The sequence below is a fragment of the Cryptosporidium andersoni genome (assembly GCF_001865355.1).
Source record: "Cryptosporidium andersoni isolate 30847 chromosome Unknown contig_64, whole genome shotgun sequence".
Taxonomy (NCBI): domain Eukaryota; phylum Apicomplexa; class Conoidasida; order Eucoccidiorida; family Cryptosporidiidae; genus Cryptosporidium; species Cryptosporidium andersoni.
Window position 1 is genome coordinate 48,897 of NW_027122854.1, and position 20,481 is coordinate 69,377.

The 20,481-nt window shown below is 30.9% G+C and overlaps 11 protein-coding genes across 11 annotated transcripts; 5 read left to right on the forward strand and 6 right to left on the reverse strand.

The window, feature by feature from the left end:
* Positions 1-56: 56 nt before the first annotated feature.
* Positions 57-1,760, reverse strand: cand_006990 (cell division control protein 2; the record flags this gene model as incomplete). Its single annotated transcript, XM_067210939.1, has 1 exon — positions 57-1,760. The coding sequence occupies one exon, from the start codon at positions 1,758-1,760 to the stop codon at positions 57-59; it is 1,704 nt and encodes a 567-aa protein (XP_067067956.1).
* An 879-nt stretch (positions 1,761-2,639) lies between these two features.
* Positions 2,640-6,264, reverse strand: cand_007000 (DHX8 PRP22-type ATP-dependent RNA helicase; the record flags this gene model as incomplete). Its single annotated transcript, XM_067210940.1, has 2 exons — positions 2,640-4,193; positions 4,582-6,264. The coding sequence occupies 2 exons, from the start codon at positions 6,262-6,264 to the stop codon at positions 2,640-2,642; spliced, it is 3,237 nt and encodes a 1,078-aa protein (XP_067067957.1).
* A 139-nt stretch (positions 6,265-6,403) lies between these two features.
* On the reverse strand, positions 6,404-7,008 carry cand_007010 (uncharacterized protein; the record flags this gene model as incomplete). The annotated part of the gene is made up of 2 exons (XM_067210941.1): positions 6,404-6,823; positions 6,910-7,008. 2 exons carry the CDS (start codon positions 7,006-7,008, stop codon positions 6,404-6,406), a joined length of 519 nt encoding a protein of 172 aa, XP_067067958.1.
* A 325-nt stretch (positions 7,009-7,333) lies between these two features.
* cand_007020 (40s ribosomal protein S23) lies at positions 7,334-7,839 on the forward strand (the record flags this gene model as incomplete). Its single annotated transcript, XM_067210942.1, has 2 exons — positions 7,334-7,343; positions 7,412-7,839. 2 exons carry the CDS (start codon positions 7,334-7,336, stop codon positions 7,837-7,839), a joined length of 438 nt encoding a protein of 145 aa, XP_067067959.1.
* A 245-nt stretch (positions 7,840-8,084) lies between these two features.
* Positions 8,085-8,732, forward strand: cand_007030 (uncharacterized protein; the record flags this gene model as incomplete). Its single annotated transcript, XM_067210943.1, has 1 exon — positions 8,085-8,732. The coding sequence occupies one exon, from the start codon at positions 8,085-8,087 to the stop codon at positions 8,730-8,732; it is 648 nt and encodes a 215-aa protein (XP_067067960.1).
* Positions 8,733-9,523: 791 nt separating this feature from the next.
* cand_007040 (histone deacetylase HDA2 RPD3P) lies at positions 9,524-10,822 on the reverse strand (the record flags this gene model as incomplete). Its single annotated transcript, XM_067210944.1, has 1 exon — positions 9,524-10,822. The coding sequence occupies one exon, from the start codon at positions 10,820-10,822 to the stop codon at positions 9,524-9,526; it is 1,299 nt and encodes a 432-aa protein (XP_067067961.1).
* A 520-nt stretch (positions 10,823-11,342) lies between these two features.
* On the forward strand, positions 11,343-12,332 carry cand_007050 (uncharacterized protein; the record flags this gene model as incomplete). The annotated part of the gene is made up of 1 exon (XM_067210945.1): positions 11,343-12,332. The coding sequence occupies one exon, from the start codon at positions 11,343-11,345 to the stop codon at positions 12,330-12,332; it is 990 nt and encodes a 329-aa protein (XP_067067962.1).
* A 292-nt stretch (positions 12,333-12,624) lies between these two features.
* Positions 12,625-13,197, reverse strand: cand_007060 (uncharacterized protein; the record flags this gene model as incomplete). Its single annotated transcript, XM_067210946.1, has 1 exon — positions 12,625-13,197. One exon carries the CDS (start codon positions 13,195-13,197, stop codon positions 12,625-12,627), a length of 573 nt encoding a protein of 190 aa, XP_067067963.1.
* Positions 13,198-13,388: 191 nt separating this feature from the next.
* cand_007070 (uncharacterized protein) lies at positions 13,389-14,897 on the reverse strand (the record flags this gene model as incomplete). Its single annotated transcript, XM_067210947.1, has 1 exon — positions 13,389-14,897. The coding sequence occupies one exon, from the start codon at positions 14,895-14,897 to the stop codon at positions 13,389-13,391; it is 1,509 nt and encodes a 502-aa protein (XP_067067964.1).
* A 291-nt stretch (positions 14,898-15,188) lies between these two features.
* On the forward strand, positions 15,189-16,195 carry cand_007080 (uncharacterized protein; the record flags this gene model as incomplete). The annotated part of the gene is made up of 2 exons (XM_067210948.1): positions 15,189-16,018; positions 16,102-16,195. 2 exons carry the CDS (start codon positions 15,189-15,191, stop codon positions 16,193-16,195), a joined length of 924 nt encoding a protein of 307 aa, XP_067067965.1.
* Positions 16,196-16,457: 262 nt separating this feature from the next.
* cand_007090 (uncharacterized protein) lies at positions 16,458-20,288 on the forward strand (the record flags this gene model as incomplete). Its single annotated transcript, XM_067210949.1, has 1 exon — positions 16,458-20,288. One exon carries the CDS (start codon positions 16,458-16,460, stop codon positions 20,286-20,288), a length of 3,831 nt encoding a protein of 1,276 aa, XP_067067966.1.
* Between the last annotated feature and the right edge of the window lie 193 nt (positions 20,289-20,481).

The window sequence follows — 20,481 nt, forward strand, 5'->3', positions numbered from 1 at the left end:
TTTATAAGTGACTAGATCTATAGTCAAATGAATAAGTTTTCTAAGTGTTTTATAGGTTAATCTCGTCTCCTATTATAATCTCTAGCTCTATTATCGTAATAAGAGTGTGAACTTTCTCTTCTTCTATAATAGTAGTCATTTCCTGAGCTACGATGAGATGGTGATAAACGTCTTCGTAACCCACTTGGAGATGGAGATCTATTGTAGTGCCTTGTTCTATTATACTCTACCTCCCTTCTTGAATATGAATATACACAACTGTCTCTTCTTCCATAATAATAATCTCTATCTGAATAATCCAAGTATCTGTTTCGATCATAATCAATATCCCTTTCATTTCTCCATTCATATTCCACTCTATCTTTTCTATCACGTCTCGAATTTCTATGTTCAAATGAACTCCTAGTTTTCCATCTACTAGGATCTGGGCTTATTCTTTCTCTACTCCTAGATCGTTTTATAGTCGAAGTATTTATATTCCCTTGGTTTATTGTAACTACTGCTCTCTTTTTAATATCTATCTGTTCATTTATGCCTTCTTTAATATTTTGAATAATATCAATAGAATTACGGTGCTTATCTTTTAATTGTTCTCTTAAAGTTCCAACATTGTAAGCCTTTCCAATTATTGCATTTACAGCCCCTCCGATCTCTGATGTTGAAGGAACTTTAAGACGTCCCTGTAGTTTGTCTCGCAATTTCCTTGCACTGAGAGAATGGAATTGCTTCTTCTGAGTAAACACTGACATATCCAAGTGATCAGGGAGACTCTCATTATTCTCTCCATGCTGTAGCCATGGATGAGACAAAGCTTGCTTAGCTTTCAAACGTTTTGATGGTGAGTATTGTAATAACTGCAAAAGTAGATCCAGACCTTGAGATCCTACCTTTTCCTCTACTCTATGAATCATTTGTCGATATTTATTACCTGTTCCTGAACCTAAAATTGGAAGAAGTGGATTATTTTCATAATCATTCCATAAAGGAAGTTTCTTCAAATCATGAACTACATCACTAGAAGGAGGTCCCAAAGTTTCTCCAATAATCTTCAATACTCCAACTTCTGTTTCACTGCAGAATAATGGTTGTTGTAAAATTAATTCACCTAATATACAACCTACTGACCACATATCTACAGGGGTATCATAGCTTTGAGCTCCTAACAAAAGTTCTGGAGATCTATACCATAAAGTTACGACTCTATTGGTCAAAGTCCTATATCTTACATTATAATATCTAGCCAATCCAAAATCAGCCAATTTTACAACTCCATCACTAGATATTAATAGATTTGCACACTTTATATCTCTATGGATTGTGTTGTGCATATGACAAAACTCTAAACTTTCTAATAATTGACGAATAATAACTTTTATATCTATGACTTTTATTAACTTACCCTCTAATTTTAACCCTTCCATGTATCCAGATAAATCATAAGGTAAGTATTCAAATACCATCCAAATTGAACCACGATTTACATTATTTACGTAGAGACTACTCAATGCACCACCATTTGGAAGTTGATTCACTAATTCACCATTGTCATCTGAATTTTGAGGTCTAGAAAATACAACCCCATATAAATCCACAATATTTCTATGCTTTAAATTAGTTAAAAGTACAATTTCTCGTATAGCAGTTTTAGAAAAGCCTTCCCTACTTTCCTTAGATATTAACTTTTTCAGTGCCACACGACGTTTAGAGATAACATCCTCAGCAAGCCACACGTCTCCAAAGGCACCTTGCCCTATACGCATTATCTTAACATAAGAACCCAAAGAGCTGCTACTGACCATTCTTCATACTTAACTTGATATATATATAGCAACTTTCGTACTATCACTTTACTTCAAAGAATTAAGTCCCCACGACTTATTCATATAATCACTACCTACAAAACTCCAACTTAAAAGAGCAAATTGACAAGTAGAAAATAGAAAATAAGATACTTTCTATCAGTCTAAACTATTTTGGGAGTTGAGGCCACCGCAATTACTATGCTTTAGTTTGACATTTTTTATTTCAAAAATTTAATTTCCCAGCGCCAATTATAAGGCGCCTGTATGCAAATTTAAGGTGCACATTTAAAACAGGGTATTAATATTTGACAAAAGTAATTTCTAAAAAGCCGATAATACCAGATATGGTAGATAAGTACAAGGTGAGTTTAACAGAAACTCCACTTCAAATGCAAACTATCTGCAGAATTTAGCTAGCCAAGAGATGGTTCTCTAAATTCAGAAAGTCTCCATGCCAATATATTTTGAATAATAGTGGCCTTAAATTGTTTTTAGCCATTAGTGTAAATAAGATAAAATGGAATCGGGTCATCCAGGCAATAGCTAAGATAGCAATTATAGCTGGATATATCCATCTTCCACCATTAAGTGCGGAGAAAATAATGACTGAAATTAGTATCATCACAATTTCAACAAGGCAGCTCTATTATAAGAAACAGTCTTTGTTTTTGTATGACATTGTACATTCCAAGTATATCAAGAAATCTATACAAAAAATTCAAACACCTTAATTTTCATACATTTAAAATAGGAATATTATAATTAAGTCTCTTAATGTATAGTAATTTATTTGAAAATCTTACCGGTTATCATATTCTGCTATATCAAGATATAAAACTACCTCCTTCTTTTAGACAACCTCCAGGAGTTAGGATCTTCATACTTGTTATACAAAGGTTGTACTTTTTCTCTCATCTTTCTCTTTGAGATTTTCGCTTCATCTGCAAATTGGAAAAGATTTGGAGCTAATTCTACAAGCCAATTTGGTTGAATTGTACAGCAATCACGAATATATTCCTTGGTTGTAAATACTAATTCATGATATAGAAGCCATTCTGGAGATTTGTTAAACAGTGCACTAGAGGGATGTAAATATACTTGCTGACTATCAACCAAGCTTCTATAACCTTCCTGAGAATCCTTCTTACAAGCATGACTGAAGAATCCCGCACAAATAGCCTTCCGAATCTTGTCATAGTCATTTCTCGCAGATATTATGTCAAGCTGATATTTGTCAAATATATTAATTAGTTGTTTCCTTACATCTTGAGCTTTCTTTAAAGATCTAGATTGCAAAAAGTTCTCATAACACCACGGTACTGAATATCTCTGTCTCTGCCACGAATTATATATATTCAAATAAGTTAAATGATCCCCATATGAATGATGAAATTTGGACTTATGTCTATCAGCTGCAGCCTGTTTATCTTTAGGACGATAAAATACATTTTGAACACTTAACATAGATGTTATAGTAATAATTTCATCTGAACATCCCAAGTCAACAGATGAAAGAACCATCTTACTAAGATTTGGACTCATAGGTAATTCTGCCATCTTTCTGCCTAAACGAGTCAAAATTCCATTGTCATCTAGTGCATCTAATTCATACAATGTTTCTAAAGCAATCAACAATGTATGAGGTGGAGGTGGGTCCATAAAATCAAAGTTAAGGAGATCATTAATTCCTAATGCCTTTAGTAGTAAGACTGTATTTGACAAATTTGTCCTCTGGATTTCTGGTATTGTAACAGGGAGCATTTCTGTCTTAAAGGCTATCTCTGTATAAAGCCTATAACACTTTCCAGGACCTGTTCGCCCTGCTCTACCAGATCTTTGTCTTGCACTAGCTTGTGAAATAGGTGCAACGACCAAACTATCCATCCCAGTTTTTGAATTGAAAACCATCATTTTAGCAAAACCTGGATCTATAACAAAATATATTCCATCAATAGTTAGTGATGCTTCGGCAATATTTGTTGCTATAACACATTTTCGACAACCTTCTGGTGTAGGTTCGAAAATTAATGATTGGACTTCACTTGGCTGAGATGAGTATACAGGTAGAATTATTAATGGAGGGGGATTCAGATTCTCTAACTTTTGCATACGTTCATGTAAAGTCTGACAAGCATTATCTATTTCTTCTTGGCCTGTCAGAAATACTAAGATATCTCCTGGAGGTTCACGTAAATGAATTTGTAATACTGTTAGAAGAGCTGCTTCTACATAGTCACTTTCTGGTTCCCTCGTATATAAAATCTCTACAGGAAATGTACGTCCTGGTATTGTAAAAATGTTACAGTTCATAAAATATCGTGAGAATTTATCTGCCTCCAGTGTAGCAGATGTCACAATTAATCTAAATGAAGGACGTTCAATGCAGGTAGCCTGATAAAAGAAAAAGTTAATTACTGTATTAAAATAATCCAATTAAATAGACGGTTAATGTCAAGCATATAGTTTGTCCCATTGGTATCTGTCCACTGATCTTTTCTTGCTTCAAATTTCAATAGTCATCAGTCAATGGGTCTTTCTATTTTCCTTTAGTAAAAAGAAAAAATATAAAAATATGTATCGCTACTATAAATGCATATAAGCATGTATAGTAAACATGTATTTTATGTTTAATATTCCAGTCATAAATAAGGGCTCTCTACTCTCGTGAAAGTACACAAGATGAAAAATACCCAAAAAAAAAAAAAAGTGACTGAGCTCATATAAACTATATAATAGTGCAACAACCTCTATAAATTTACCGTCTAAAAAGTTAACTTACCTTGAGTAAACCAAACAAGATATCTGTAGTTATTGTTCTTTCATGAGCCTCATCTAACATAATTACATTATATTTGGAAAGTGAGTGATCTGAAAGAGCCTCTCTTAAAAGCATGCCATCTGTCATATACTTGATTCTAGTCTCAGATGATGTAACATCTTCAAATCTAATTGAAAAGCCTACAGTTGAGCCAATAGTACAACCAACCTCCTGAGCAACTCTTCTCGCAACAGATGTGGCAGCTACTCTTCTCGGTTGAGTACATCCTATCATATTGCCATCATCACAGAATCCCTCTTCATATAAGTACTGAGTAATTTGTGTTGTTTTGCCGCTACCAGTTTCTCCTATAACTACAATTATTTGATTCTTTCTCACTGCATCAACTAATGACTCTCTCAAAGCAAATATCGGTAGATTCCTCCTTTGTTCCTGAATTGATAAAGTTATATCAGTCTTTTGACCAAAGCTTAAATTTTTACCAAAGTATTGGCGTTTCCATTCAGGTACTTGCCAAGCCTCAACACCAATACTCTGCAGCATACCTGCTATTGTACGTTCACCCAATTCAGGATATGGATCCTCCCATGGTCTATTCATATCACGTGGTATACTATCTAAAAGTGCCTTTTCTTGAAAATCACGTATTTCTCTCCTCTCCCTAGCAATATTAGATGCTAATTCAGCTGCCTTACTTAAACTTCCTTCAGGATTAGCAGATATCTGTATTGTTGGTTGAATAGAAAAATCTATATTATGTCTTTTGAAAGTTTGCCCACGTAAAAATTCAGGTTCAGAATCTCGAAGTTCTATTTCAACTGATGTCTCTACTAAAGACCCAGAATACAATACATTCATTTCTTTATTTATACAGTTCCTATCATATTCATTTAATTCACCAATTGAAACTGCCCCAGAATTAATTAATTGAAGTAGTTCCCACCTTTCATAGTCATTGTATAAATTCCCTACATTTACATTATTTACATTAGTACTATCTGTAGTTTGAAAATCACTAGAATATGTATTCGAATTTAGTTTAATACCTGTAACTGGTCCATATCCATGTTTATATTCTGTATCGTTCATACTGTATCCGCTCTTTATAGTGTCTGATATACAATTATTCCTCTTGTTGGGATCAAAATGTTTATCATCTTCTCTTTTAATAAGTTGTAATGAGTCTGCACTTTGTAACTTTTTCTCACTTGGTATATTAAATTTCAACTCCACTCTATCCATATTATTAGGGATTATTAAACATGGATATTTTGTACTGATCTTCAATTTTTCATTCATTAGGTCTTTAGTAGAATTATTGCTTGTGCTATTAGATTTCATTTCTAATGTATTACTACTTCCCGAAGAATCCACCTGCTCATCTTGACCATCAATATTACAGCTATAATTGTCATCAATTATTTTTTTTGTACTTTTTGACTGCTCCCCATCCTTCATTTCAGGTTTGATACCTCTAATTATCATAAATAATTTATTTAAAAAATCACTGGAGACATTTATATCAATATTCGGCTTTAGTTTTCTAATAAATTCGTTACAGTTAGAACTATTCTCACCTAAATAAACAATAAATTCTGCTACATCCTTATCATCTAACTCCCATTCTCTCGATATTTCACTCTTAATATTCTTAACTCTCCGGATGTGCTCTAAAGTCTCCATTCATTTTTAAGTAGTTATACTATTATATTCCTACTCAAATATGTATATATTTACCAAAGTAATAGTTACTTTCAAGTTACACAGATATACAAACTAAAGTAAACGTTAAGATGATTAGATTGCCTCAAAAAGTAACCCGCTATGAATGTTCCCTCATATTCTGGTAAATATCTTCTGCAGATTCCATGGTTGCATTACTATATAGTTCTTCAATTTGCTTATTAATTGAATCATTGACCTGAATTCTTATTAATTTCCTTATATGAATAAGTGTTTCTTCACACTCTCTTGTTAGTTCACATAGAGTTTTGTTATACATCTCATTTTCTGTTTTTAAAGACTCTACCTTCTCAATGAAAACTTCTCCATCAGTACCAATTAGTGGTTTCAAAGAAGCAAGTTCCTCAATTAAAGTATTTGAACACTCAAATGCCGCCCCTATATAATTTGCACGGTAAAGAATATCACACTTTGTAGCTATTAATTCTTCTTTGGTACCCAATATATCCATACTAGAAGAAATAACTGGCGCTATTTCTGGTAATATGTGTAGAGCATCCTACAATCAAGAAGACCGATATTCACATAAGTTAATACACACAAAATCGGTGGAAGAGTAGGAAGTATACAAATATTTAAACCTACTGTTACACAATGTATAATATTATTCAATGTCGTTTGAAGCTTGGAAATACAATCATCACTGGGAGGAGAGGCAATAGGAGCTCTTCCCACTGAAAACATCAAATAATTTATGAAGGAGATTGCTGTGAAAAATTATCTAATTCTAAGTGTATTGTATTAATTTAATAATTTCAAGAATAAAGAATAAGCCTCCTATATTATGTTAGGCAACCTCAGTTTTTACTATTAGCGCAATATATCTGTCTTGTCTCGAGACGAGATTACATTGTTATTTTTATTGGACCTAAAATGGACCTTTGTCTTTCCTAAGGCGGCATATATATTTTTATTAACGAAGACAATTTGAAGCATTGTAAGAAGTAAGGTTCTTGCTTTTACTAATTAAGAGCATTTATTTATAGATTTAGATTAACTTGAAATATTAATGGGTTCAGGTATGTTTATACCAATATTTTCAGTAAAATAGGAACTGTAACTTGACAGACAATAATCTAATTTACAGGTAAACCAAGAGGTATTAACACAGCACGTGAACTTCGTACACGACGTAGAACACAAAGATGGGCTGATAAACAGTACAAGAAAGCTAATCTGGGTACAAGATATAAGTCTAATCCCTTCGGAGGTGCTTCTCATGCTAAGGGGATAGTTGTAGAACGCTTTGGTATTGAAGCTAAGCAACCAAACTCTGCTGTTCGTAAATGTGTTCGTGTACAACTCATTAAGAATGGTAAGAAGATAACTGCCTTCGTTCCTAGAGATGGTTGTTTAAATTTTATTGATGAGAATGATGAAGTATTGGTTGCTGGCTTTGGTCGTAAGGGTCACTCCGTCGGTGATATTCCAGGTGTTCGATTTAAGGCTGTAAAGGTCTCTGGAGTATCATTATTAGCTCTTTTTAAGGAAAAGAAGGAAAAACCAAGGTCATAAGTATTGTAGAATTATTAAGATCATATATATCGAAATGAGACATTATTAACTCACTTTAATAATCCTCATTTGATGTTAACTTAGTAAAGACAAATAGAATAACAATTAGATTACCTAATTATTTTTTATGTTTTGGATTCCTTTGTAAGCTAATTTATTTAATATTGTGAGTTTTAATATACTATGTTTGTGCCTAAAATAATTCAGTAACTAGACCCGGGGTACTTTGTAACATTACTTTTTTAATGGAGAATGAATTTAATTCTTATGGTCCTCCTACCAAAAAAACCTGCTTATATAACCTATTTAGTGACTCCAATCTCTTAAATATACCATTTAATAATTATTATGTATCTGATACTGATGAAGATTACAGAAATTCCTCAAATTTTAGTAGCATTGTAGATTCTGGATGCCAGAGTATTGTTTTATATAAAGGAGTAGACCTTCCATCTTCAAACAGTAAGATCTCAATAGTAAACAGAGAAACTGAGATACCATCCATAATGGAATTACCGAGAATTGAGAAAGTAGTTAAAATATTACCTAGTATAAATCCTATTATGCATCTTGAGTGTTCACATAAGAAACGTAGACAAAGATTTTGGATAGTAAATGAAGGAGACTACAAGCGAATTAATAAATCTATAAATCATAGAGAAGATAAAGGATATGAGGAAGATAAGGAATATTATCAGAGTAATCTTAAACAGAACATTAATCTTCCAGAGGCTAGTTGCTTACAACAGGATTCTATAGTCAATAGTGCAAATCAAGATATTTTTAATTTGGTATTTCAGCAACAAATAGATAATTATAAAGTCACAAACAAGAATATTAACAAAGAGAACTGTGAAATTGACATGTTTAATCAACAGATGAATATAGACTAGAAGAGTATCTTGTATTCTACAATATTTCGATATGTATACAAGTCACGACTACTCTAATTCAATAACAATATATCCTAATAATATTAAGTTTCAAATTTCACTTTTAAATAATATTCAAAAAAATTCTTAAATACAAGAATATTAAACTGTAAATTAAATATTGAAAAGTGCACTAATTTAATAAATATGTATTATAAATAATTTCCATTTCATCTTTATGTAAGTTGAAATGAAAGGTATTGATCAATCTGCAACTGGACATAGTTAACAGATTGCTAATATTAGACTAATTAAATTAATCTACCAGTAGTATTTGCTACAAAACTTTAAAGATCATATACACATTAATTAGCAATAAGATACAACTTAAAATTTATCTAGATGTATGAATAATTTAGTCTAACTTAAAATATCCAAGTTCTTAATACAATATCAACTTGTGTAGAACATCGATAATAAGTTGAATTTTTAACTATAATGAAACAATTATGTTAAATAACTACATCCCCACCTGATAAAATCTTGTGAAATCAGAAATTATATTAAAGTAATTATAAGTCTTCCAAATTCTTGGAAATAGAAAATCTCTTTTAAAAAAGAAATCTATGAACTTATAAAGTTTCATGAAAACCAAACCAAATATTCATAGTGTATATTTTGAATAATAGCTTAATTATATACAATATAAAGAATCACTGCAAATTAATTGTAAGTAGCCAAAGTAGAATTGAAAAACTTCAATGGAAATCATAACAGTCTAATTTATTAAATTTATCCTTAATAATAGTACTTTAACCTAAATTTCTGTCATTATAATCTACATGACGAAAATCTTCCATGTCATCCTTTAAATCAGTGTGCATATCATTTCTAGGATCACCTCCATCATTTATATATTCATCTTTAATTCCCGAATTATATAATAATGGAAGTTTATCTGGAATATCATAGCATGATAAGTGACCCCCTACAGGTAAAACAAATTCCCTAAAGTTTTCAGAAATTTGTTGTATTATATTGTCACATTCCTTCTTTGAATTAAGATTCTCCATATTAGATGTTCTAACAGCCAAGGAGAAATCAGGACCATAATACCCATAAAAGTTAGATGCATTCGGTAGTTGTTCATCTATATAAGTATCCACAATAAGACTAGTTTCATATGCCCAACATTTAGGTACATTTCTCAAAGTGTAACCCCCCCCTCCTAGTATGAGCATTGGAATTTTGAATTTTTTAAGAAAAGAAACAGCATAACCATGACCCTTCAAGGAGAGATTAAAACAACCTAATCTATCCCCAGATAAAGAATCAGCTCCACATTGTAATACAATAGCTCCAGGTCTATATTTCTCCATGACAAGAGTCATAACCCTAGTAAATAAGTCAATGAATGTGCCATCATCTACACCATCTTTTAGTGGTACATTTACGGAATATCCAAGTCCCTCTTCAACTCCAACATCATTTATAGCTCCAGTTCCAGGGAAATAATCCCCATATTTATGAAATGAAACACACATACAACGTGGAGATGTATAAAAAGCTTCTTCAACACCATCACCATGATGAATATCTATATCTATATAGCATACTCTATGCTGATACTTGAGAAATTCTAAAGCTCCTAAGACACAATCATTAACATAACAAAAGCCACTAGCTTCGTGCTTTTTACCATGATGTAAACCTCCAGCCCAATTGATAGCATAATCATAACCTAGTTCATTCACAGATTGAGCACCCCCTAAAGATCCACCAGCTGATAACTGGCAAAATTCCCATAATCCATCAAAAACTGGACAATCTTCACCAACATTAAATCTAGCTAAGTGATCCGAATAATCATGCATATTATCAGTGTTTACAGTTCTAAGGAAATCCACATAGTCATTTGAATGAAACCTCGTTAGAGATTCTCTAGTACCTGGAGTTGGGATCATTACATCAAGCTTTTCAGTTAACCCATATTGAGTTACTAAATCGTGAGTCATACGTACTCTATGGGGTTTCATAGGATGTCCTAAACCATAGTGGAAATTGCCTACCTCTTCGTCGTAAAAATACGCGATTCTAGTTTTTCCACCCATAGTTTTTTTCAAACACTATTCTATATATCAATGTATTATTTATATTTTTTTTCTATATTTATGTGATGTTTCTAATCTCTCAGCCTCTCTTTTTTTTTTTTTTTATATTTTACCACAGTTGAGGTTTTCAGGTACGTAAATAAAGTCCCAACAAAATAAAGCGGTCTCATTGAATGCATTAACCGCCATAATATTTTGTTTAAGATTCCTACGTTTTTAATATGAGAAACATGAGACAATAATTTAAAGACTCAATTTTAAACTAACTTTGTCTATACTTAATACACACAAAGTTTAGATTGCTGGTGTAATTTTAGTAAATAGACTGTAAAATTCGTTATAGCAACAAAAGATATATCAGAAATTGTAATTTGAATATTAAACTTTTGGATATCCTATTACATAAAGTTATATTGAATGGTATCATCCGAAATAATTAAATTACTAATATATGATATAAATAATTGGATCCTTATACTTACCTTGATTATAAAAAAAAGTATTGTAATAGTATAGAATTATGCGATTCAAAGCTACACTCCTACATAGGAGATCAACTCTACTAATGGAATGTATACAAGGATTTGTAAAACTTTCAAAAGTCTGTCCACCAAAACAGAAGACTAGATTTTGTATAAAGTTAGATAAGACATTTCTTCTATTAATCTTAACAGTATATAACACTACAGATAATGAAGTACTGGATGTCTCTTGTAAATTTGACTACAAAGATATTTTCTATCCAGGGTATATTGTTGAAAGCAAACATAACAATATTATAGGTATAAGTATGAATCCAGAATCTCTAATTTTACCACTAAAATCAGCTTCTTTAGCAAAAGAAACAAGTTTGAGACTTAGCAAAAGAGATAATCAAAATGTCCTTTCCTTTACAATGACAGTTGAAACTAAAAAGTCGAGTACTTTCCAACTTATTCATGACTGCTCTATAGATGTAATCAAAGCTCAATATGTAGATGATTTAATTCCATTAGCAGAATTATTAAATTGTGAAATTGGAATACCAAATATCCACTTTTCAATCCCTCCAGCTAAATTATTTCACAGGCTCTTGGAAAGAATGAAATTAGTTGGTTCTAAGTTCATTAATATACAAATAATTTATAATGAAGATACTGATGAAAGTGAAAAAATCAACGAAATAGGGAAACCCCTGAATAATGAATTATGCCACTTTATATGTTCTTCCCATACATCTCTGGCATCAGCTTCTATTAAGACTTTCTTTAATAACTGCAGAGTCTTTAAAACTAGTAATGAATCTCAGAATAACTTACAAAATAATCAAGTAAATAAAGGTTTTAATCTATCAGCCACTTTTGATATACACCATATAATTGCTACCTTACAGTTGGTTCTATGCATCTCAGATGCTCATTGTGTTACTACAATAACCCCAGAAAAATATATGTCTTTATTTATATTCTTCCCTAGTATTAATTCTCAAATATCAGTAATAATTTCTCCTGCTAATGCAGACAATGATTGAGATTATATTATTTAGCAAGTTGTCAATCATTCTATAAACCTCTACCTAGTTTGAGTACTTTTACAATTAATTATACTTTATATTTTAACATAGTTTAACTTCTATATAAAACTTTTTTAGTATTTAGCTATTAATGGGGAACTGACAAAATTTGCCACTTTTCTTAGTAATTCTAGGAAGATTAAGAAATAGTAGATATTTAATAAACAATAAATCACACCTAAGTTCAGTAACCTTTAAAAATACTAGAATATTATTAAAAAATCCTCAATTTTATCTATTCAACAGAATATTAAAATTTTTTGGGGGATACCCTAGCAGAACTCTTCGAAGACTTTGAAATTCTTTTCTTTGTAGATACTTTGTTAGTTGCTTTGCTCTTTTTAGGAGAAGTTATATTCTTTTTTTTATTTTTCTTTAAAGTAACTAAAGATTTGATTTGACTAGATCTTTTTTCAGCTAAATTTGCAGTTTGATATGAATTATTAGTAATTTGATGGTGGAGGATATGAGTATTATGTTTATTGTGGGTACTCTCCATCAATAACCTTAAAGAACGACGAGTTGGGCTCTTTGAGTAATGATTTATATCATGATTTGCATGATGACTTGTATGATGTTTTAGTGGACTACTTTTAGCATGTGTACCTGATTTTATGCTTTTAGGACTTTTAAGATTTTTAATATTTGAAGAGATATGATGGGCTGAAGATATACCTTGGTGAAATATAGGAGAGTAAATTACATGTTCTGCAGCCAGTTTTCTCGGTGATTTATGTTCCTTAACTTGTCTTTTTTCTATTATTGCTCTTGGAGATAATCTTCCAGTAGATCTTGGTGAAGAATAGGTATTAAGAGAAGTCATCAGTCAATGAAAAATATTAAAATTAAAGGTAGAAGTCTTATTAACTAATAAAGTTCCGACAAATATCTAACTAAGTCTCAAAGAATATAGCTTTTTTTGAATTTATCATATAGGTCCAACATTTCTCTTATTACTTTTCTACATATAAATTTACCTTCGGGACAAAAACAAAAAATGGCGCCTTTTTCTATTTATATTTGGTCTTTATGAAGGCAAGAATTTAATAAAACCTTGATTTGCTTAGTAACCAATGTAATTGATTCTATATTATTTATACTAAACTCTCCTTCAAAACTTTCTATTCTTAGGGAATTTATTTGTTCTATAAGACTAGATATTTCATTATTTGTATCACTATAAAAAAATCCATGTCCAAGTATAGATATCTTTGCTTTAATGAAAAATGAACAAATTTGAATATCTATTTCAATTTCTTCAGTTTCACTCGTCCATTCTGGCAATTTTGATAACACTCTAAAGGACTTTCGGAATATATCAAGTGGTATAGATAGGTTCATTATATTGTATGCTTTTTCTGGGGATTTAATTAGTAGTTTAATAAAATATGTTGAATAAGAAACTATTAATAATCTTTTTTGTATATTTCTAATTATATCATCTACTTTTGGATTTGTGTAATCTGAAGGGATATTTGAGTTATTACTCAAAGCCTGCACCCATATATAGGCCCTACCATATTCAGATTTTGTTGTAATTTCCAATGTTTCATCTTCAATAAGTGGTATTAAGGTTCCATCATCATTTGGAAAACATAGATCAGCTAATATACTGTGACTTAAAAGCTTATTTTTAGAAGAGTAAATAGATGCAACTACAACCTCTAGAGATGATATAGAATTCATTAATGAGAACTCTAAACGAATAGGTAATTCATATAAATCTCCATTAAAGTTCATATAATCATTATCTTTAGGTTGAATATTATCTATAAATTTATTAATATTGATGCTAATTACTCCATATTCATCTATTAATAATCCAATAATATCCTTATCTTCACGAGTATAAGAGTCTATATATATACGGAATTTAATGTATATAATTTTTAAAGGTAATGGTAAATCTTGAAGATTATCTATAGGATTCCTTTGTAAAATATTCATTTTTAAAAGATACTTTTTTACATTCTCTAAATGTTTAGATAAACCTTCAAATTGCCTTGGTATATCCTCTCTTTGTTTCTTGAGTGATTGAAGCTGGCTTGTCAATGACTCTTTCCTTTTATTTAAAGCCTCTTCTTCAGTTTTACGCACTTTTCTTTCCCTTAGATCATTATATAAGTGTTCTTCAGTAGTTTCAAATACCTCATTAAGAGTCTCACATTTTGTATCTATTTTATCTGGAGAAGTCTGCTTTACAAATGTATCAAAAGCTGGATGGATACAATTTAAAATATCCCTTATAATATATTCAATATTCATTTTTCTTTGATTTAACTCAAATAACTGAAGTTTTTTATCCAAAATCAAATTATTATAGTGTTCCTGTAGTAAAGTGTTATTTTGTTCAGCATTTATAGAAAGCTCTCGCCAATTATGCCTTAGACGAAGTAAAGAGTGATATATCTTGTAAAATATTTTACTATCTCGTGACTTTAAATCCTTCAGTAGCCCTGCTAATATATCTAATTCATCTAGAACTACTTCTGCTACATTCCCATTTGTAATTATTCCTCTCATAGCCTAATTTAAAAGTTCTTTATAAATATCATTCAGAACCAAAAAAAGAGATTGATAGTGAAACAAAATATTAATTATTTCATAAGTCCAGTCAATATTTAGAATATATCTTGTATATTAGATAAATTTATAATGGCTCTATAATATTAGGTCCCCTATTCTGATACACAATTGTCTCAATATACACCTTGGAATTGAGGCGCGTGATATCCTATTGCACCTCTGGACATCTTGCATGTAAATTATGTGTATCTTATTACTTATAATTATTACAAAAATCACAAAATAAATATGATCTCAGTAGATTGGACATCAATATATAATATTCTTACAGTTTTTAATCAAGAAGAAGAAGACCAACAACTCCAACAAATACCAGAGAGACAAATATATTTAGCAAACCTGCGTGAAGATAATCTAACATATGTAGATATATTTTATCGTAAACTATTAAAGACCATCAGTAATACATATTCACAAGTTTACCATATTTGTACCAAAAATCAAAATCAAGTAGAACAAAGAAGTGAATCAGAACATTCGGAAACTTATAGTCAGGGACAAGTAACAAATCCAGAGGAAAGTGAGAATAATGAACATAATGAAAATGATAACCTTTTGTCTTCATTATCTAATTCAATAAATATTAATGGTATCTTAGAAAATTTAACAAGTTATGGGCTTTCCTTAATTATGAATCCCCCTCCTATTAATATAGTTTGCATATATCAAGATTATATATGGGTACTAAGCGAGTATAATGATATATATGAATACCTTTATAGTTGCATATATTCAGATGGATCTGTAGTTTTCTATAGAGATAATAATACTAACTTAGCTCCAATTGAGACTATTTGGATATCAGAATTGACATTACCATCTCAGACAGGTCTCTCACATCCTAGAAAGTTGGAACTCAATAATGAATCTAGAGTTAGGAATATTACATTAAGCATAGTAACACAAACAGTCACTCTTAAGATGTATTTGCTTGAATTGTTATGTGCACTTATGGTGAATTCATATACTCAAGTTTTAGACTTTGATACTAATCCATTTCATTTATACAATTTTCAGTTAAAACAGCGATATCTAAATGGGATACTACAACAGGCTAGGTAAGACTATTTTTAAATATGTATAAGAAGTGAAGCTATTAGTTCTATTGTATTTAATTTACTTGATATATTATTAATTTTAGGTGTTACTGTGGTCCAGCTTTAGTTAATGAAATCAGCCAAAAAATATTAAGTAATATCGTCAAAAATCTGCCTAGGGTTATAACTGCAGCTTAATTTACTGCTGCTATATTTCACTATATATAGATTTATTAGATTTAAAGATAGTCCAAATTCACTATTTAAGAATATATCCTAAGGAAAAAGAGAAAAGGCGGTTAACTAGTAAAATGTTAGCGCGGGTTCGGGTTAAAAGTATTGTATGTATTTTAAGAAATCTTGTCATACCTTGACAGGAGCTGAGTAGAGGCAGCAGAAAAGAAGATTGAGAAAAAAAAGAGGAGTTGATTTTCATAATGATCTCATCAATAATTTGGTGATGGTTTTTTCTAAATTTTTTCCGGGATTTTGGGTTCACCAAAGAAAAAGATTACCAGAAGATAATGTAGAATCACTAGAAGAGAGTGAATCTCATTTTCTTTTAATATTAAGACGGACTGAAAAGGGTAAGATCATTGCAAATTGTGTGAAGCAGTGTTCACAATTTTCAGTATTTGATTTTTCTAATTCCGAATACAAAGATAATCTGATCAAGCTAGTGGTGAATTTAAACTTATCAAATGATAAAATAATTAGCCAAGTTGAAGAGTTGAAACCCTCAGATAAATCAAGATTTTGGGGGGACTGGCCTCCTCCATTTTCATGGCTTTTTTTGTTGGGAATTGCTTTATATGATGAAATATCTGTAATACCAGAGTGGGAATTTCATGTTGATTCAATAATACCTTTGCATAATGGGGAGTCTCTATTTGAGCTTTTACAGGAATCAAAGAATTTTCTTTATGGAGGTATAACTTTAAAATCAATACCTGAATATCAAGAATCATCAGATTCCAGATTAAGTAGACAAGTCGATTTTCTTGCTCCAGCTTTATTTAATATCATGTGTAACTGGTGTGATTATTTTGGCCCTACAACTTTGACGTGGTTATGGGTTATTTTTAGTTCACTTTTTGTCTCTTTTGTATCACTTGGGATCAATATATTTCTTAAATTGATCCAATATCAATTAAATTTGGGTCAATCAGTTGAATCTACTGCAACTTCTTATATACTAATTTCGACTCCCTTAATATGCTCTTTTGGTTTGATATTTTTAACAAGCTTAGCTGATCAGTTTCCACTACCTAATTTTAATGAAGAGAAGCTAATTCAATTTATTATATTGAAATCTAAGGCACCTGTAAGAACTTCTAAGGTTTATCAATCAGAATACAGGATATCAGGAATAACTGAGCTAATCCATTCAATAGTAGCTAAGGCATATATTTCTAACTACATACCAAACTTCTACTCCTTATTTTTAGTTTCAATGGCAATACTGTCAATAGCAACAATTTTATGCTTATCTTTGGAATATTATTCAACTTTATTTTGGTTACTTCAGACAAATTACGGGGCATTTTTTTTCACAATGTTAATGTCACATTTCCTTTTTAGAATATTTTGCGAAATGGAGATCAATTTGAATTTTGGAAATATGGGAAATTTTGTGATATTTGCTTTACCAGTTCAAATAAAAAATTTAGGAGTATTTCTTTTCTATATCTTATTCAAAAAACTTTTTAAAGATAATTCAAAATATTATCTACCTCTTACAATGTGCTTGATTATTTTGATACATTTTGTGGCCCAGGTTATGAATTTTTTACCTTTTTCTGCTCAATATATAGCTTTCAAGTTGGGTCCTAGTCAAGAAATAAATAGAGCTTCTTTGGGAGACCAACTGAGATACTACTCCATACAATCAGGATGTAAAGATACAAGGATCTCCTCTAAATATCCCAAAGAATCTAATAAATGTAGTGAATTACTAATTAACTCTGGAAGTGGAAATGGATATACTAAGGAATCAGAACAATTTCCTCAAGAGTTCGATATCTATTCAGCAGAAGACAATACATACTATAAAGAAACTTATTCAACTTTATATCAAGATATGGAATGCTTCAGTTTGTTACAATTGATGGCATGTTCCATATGTACACAATTTCCAGTTACTGCATCCTTTATTCTAACTATAAGTAGTATACTACTTATAATTATCTTTTGTGGGAAATTATTAATGCAATCTACACGTCCATGGCTCTTACAATTTACTTTGTCTCACAGAATTTGGCAATTGATTTTGGAGACTAATATGATGTTGGTAATTTTGTTTGTTTCCGCTTGGGATATCTCAAAAGGTCTGAAGACTTATGTTATAACATTAACTATTAGCATCAGAATAATCTCAAATGTTAATTATAGCTGTGATATACTCAGATTTATTAGTGAAACTATCGTTTTATCACTCTTTAGGCTAATCCCAAGTATATATACTCAAACATCGCAGATTTCGGACAAATCCCTGTCAAGTATAATTGACAAAGTCATTGAAAGACGTCATATACTACCTCCATTGGGCCTAACAAGCCCTATTCCAAAAATTCAACCTTTGATCAATAGTGGTGATATCTCTCTAATTCAATCAAGGAAATCAGCTCTAAATATCTCCCCATTACCTTCCCTTACAACTCCTCCTTTAAGTATGTTATTGAAATTTAGAGGTTACTGGTGCCTTCTAAGGAATCATTCAGACTCCTTGCAAGAACTAAATGCAGCATTGGGAGTTTCTTGGATTATTCGTAGAGCTGTAGATAAGTTGAACCCAGTTGTACATTATGATGTAGATATCTCCAAAGGTCTCATTGTGATATCTACTACTTTAGGAATGGGGATCAATAATAAGATTACTCTAGTTATTGAGAAGGAAAATAACTCTGCAATTAAAGATGACCAAGCTCTCATTTCTCCACAAATATCTGGATGTTTACCAATAGGACAAGATGAAGATTTATATCTTAATAAACAGAGTATTAGTAAAAGAAGACGTTCAAGTAATAAATATATTGTTATTGAACAACCTAACACTACCTGTCAGTGGTCTGAAGATATGAATGTGATTTTAGAAACTAGACAGCATAAAGATGGCTTTAAAATGGTAGAAATGAGACGAATCATTAGCTCATCAAAACTTCCTTTCCAAATCAAAGGAAATGATGGAAAAATTATTGATGGTCAAGATCAAGATATTCTTTGTTATAAAGTCATTTTAAAAGGATGTAAGAGCAGCTCAAATAGTAAAAATATATTGTTAGTCTGTTCTCGCTACTTTAAAAGGAAAGAAGATCCTATAAAAGAAAAACAAGGTGAAAAGTTGTCTAATGGAAAATTTTCAGCCCCACCATCTGAAAAGTCTTCTTTAGTGTACTCCGATGAACAAGTCTTTAATCAGTCAGCTACCTCACAAGACTTATCATTGAAAGATGATTTAAATTCACCTTGGTTTTTAGGAAGTAATACGGATTTCCCAAAATCAGTTCAACATCTGGCAGATAATGAGGATCAGTTCCTTTCTATTGTTGAAAAAAAAAAGGGAGAATTGTTGTCTCGAACTGAAGAACTATTGGTACAAGTTGATGAGGGATTTTCAGAATGGAGTCTTGAAAGATCATCTAATGGCTTTAAAATATACAAGAAAGATTTTCAAAATGCTCCTTTTATGAGCTGTGGAATTACAACTATCAAATTACAAAACAGAAATGACTGTCATATAGATTCTAATAATATAAAAATAAACAAATTCATTTTTACATGTGTTAAAGATATAGTTGACTATATTTGGGACTCTAGTACTAAAGTATATTACGATCCAATGGTTGAGTATTGTAAACCTTTATACTACTTTAAATCTAATCCTAATATCTGTATTGTTTATCAAGCATTTAAGGGTCAATGGGGAGTTGCAGGCAGAGATTTTGTTGTCATTTGCTATAGAGTAAAAAGAAATTTCAGAGGTAATAATCATTCAACTAATAGCAGTTGTCCTATTGAAGATTCTAACTGTTCAAATTCTATGCGTGAAGAGGAAATTTTGCTCACTCAATCAGTTGAATGGTCTAATATTAATGATTCTTATGTGAGAGCTCAAAATTATTTTGCAACATATGTATTTCGTCCTGGAAGTAAAGACAATGAAATTCAGCTTATATACCTTAATCAGGTTGATCTCCAGACAGTAGGCATATCTGCATGGATAATTAAAAAGGTTATACTTGATCAAATGAACTCAGTTGCTATGCTAAGGGATATTATCCAAAAATCCTAGTCAAAATTCAATCATGGAACAGGATACTACATATACTTAAATTTTGTAGAATAAAGTTTATCTACATAATATACACTAGAATAGCATATATAGGCTTTAAAGTGTCTTTTCTACATGTCTTATATATAAAGTAGTTTCTATAACAACCAAATATTCTCTAATAAAAAACAATACAGTGTCGTAACATGCAAAT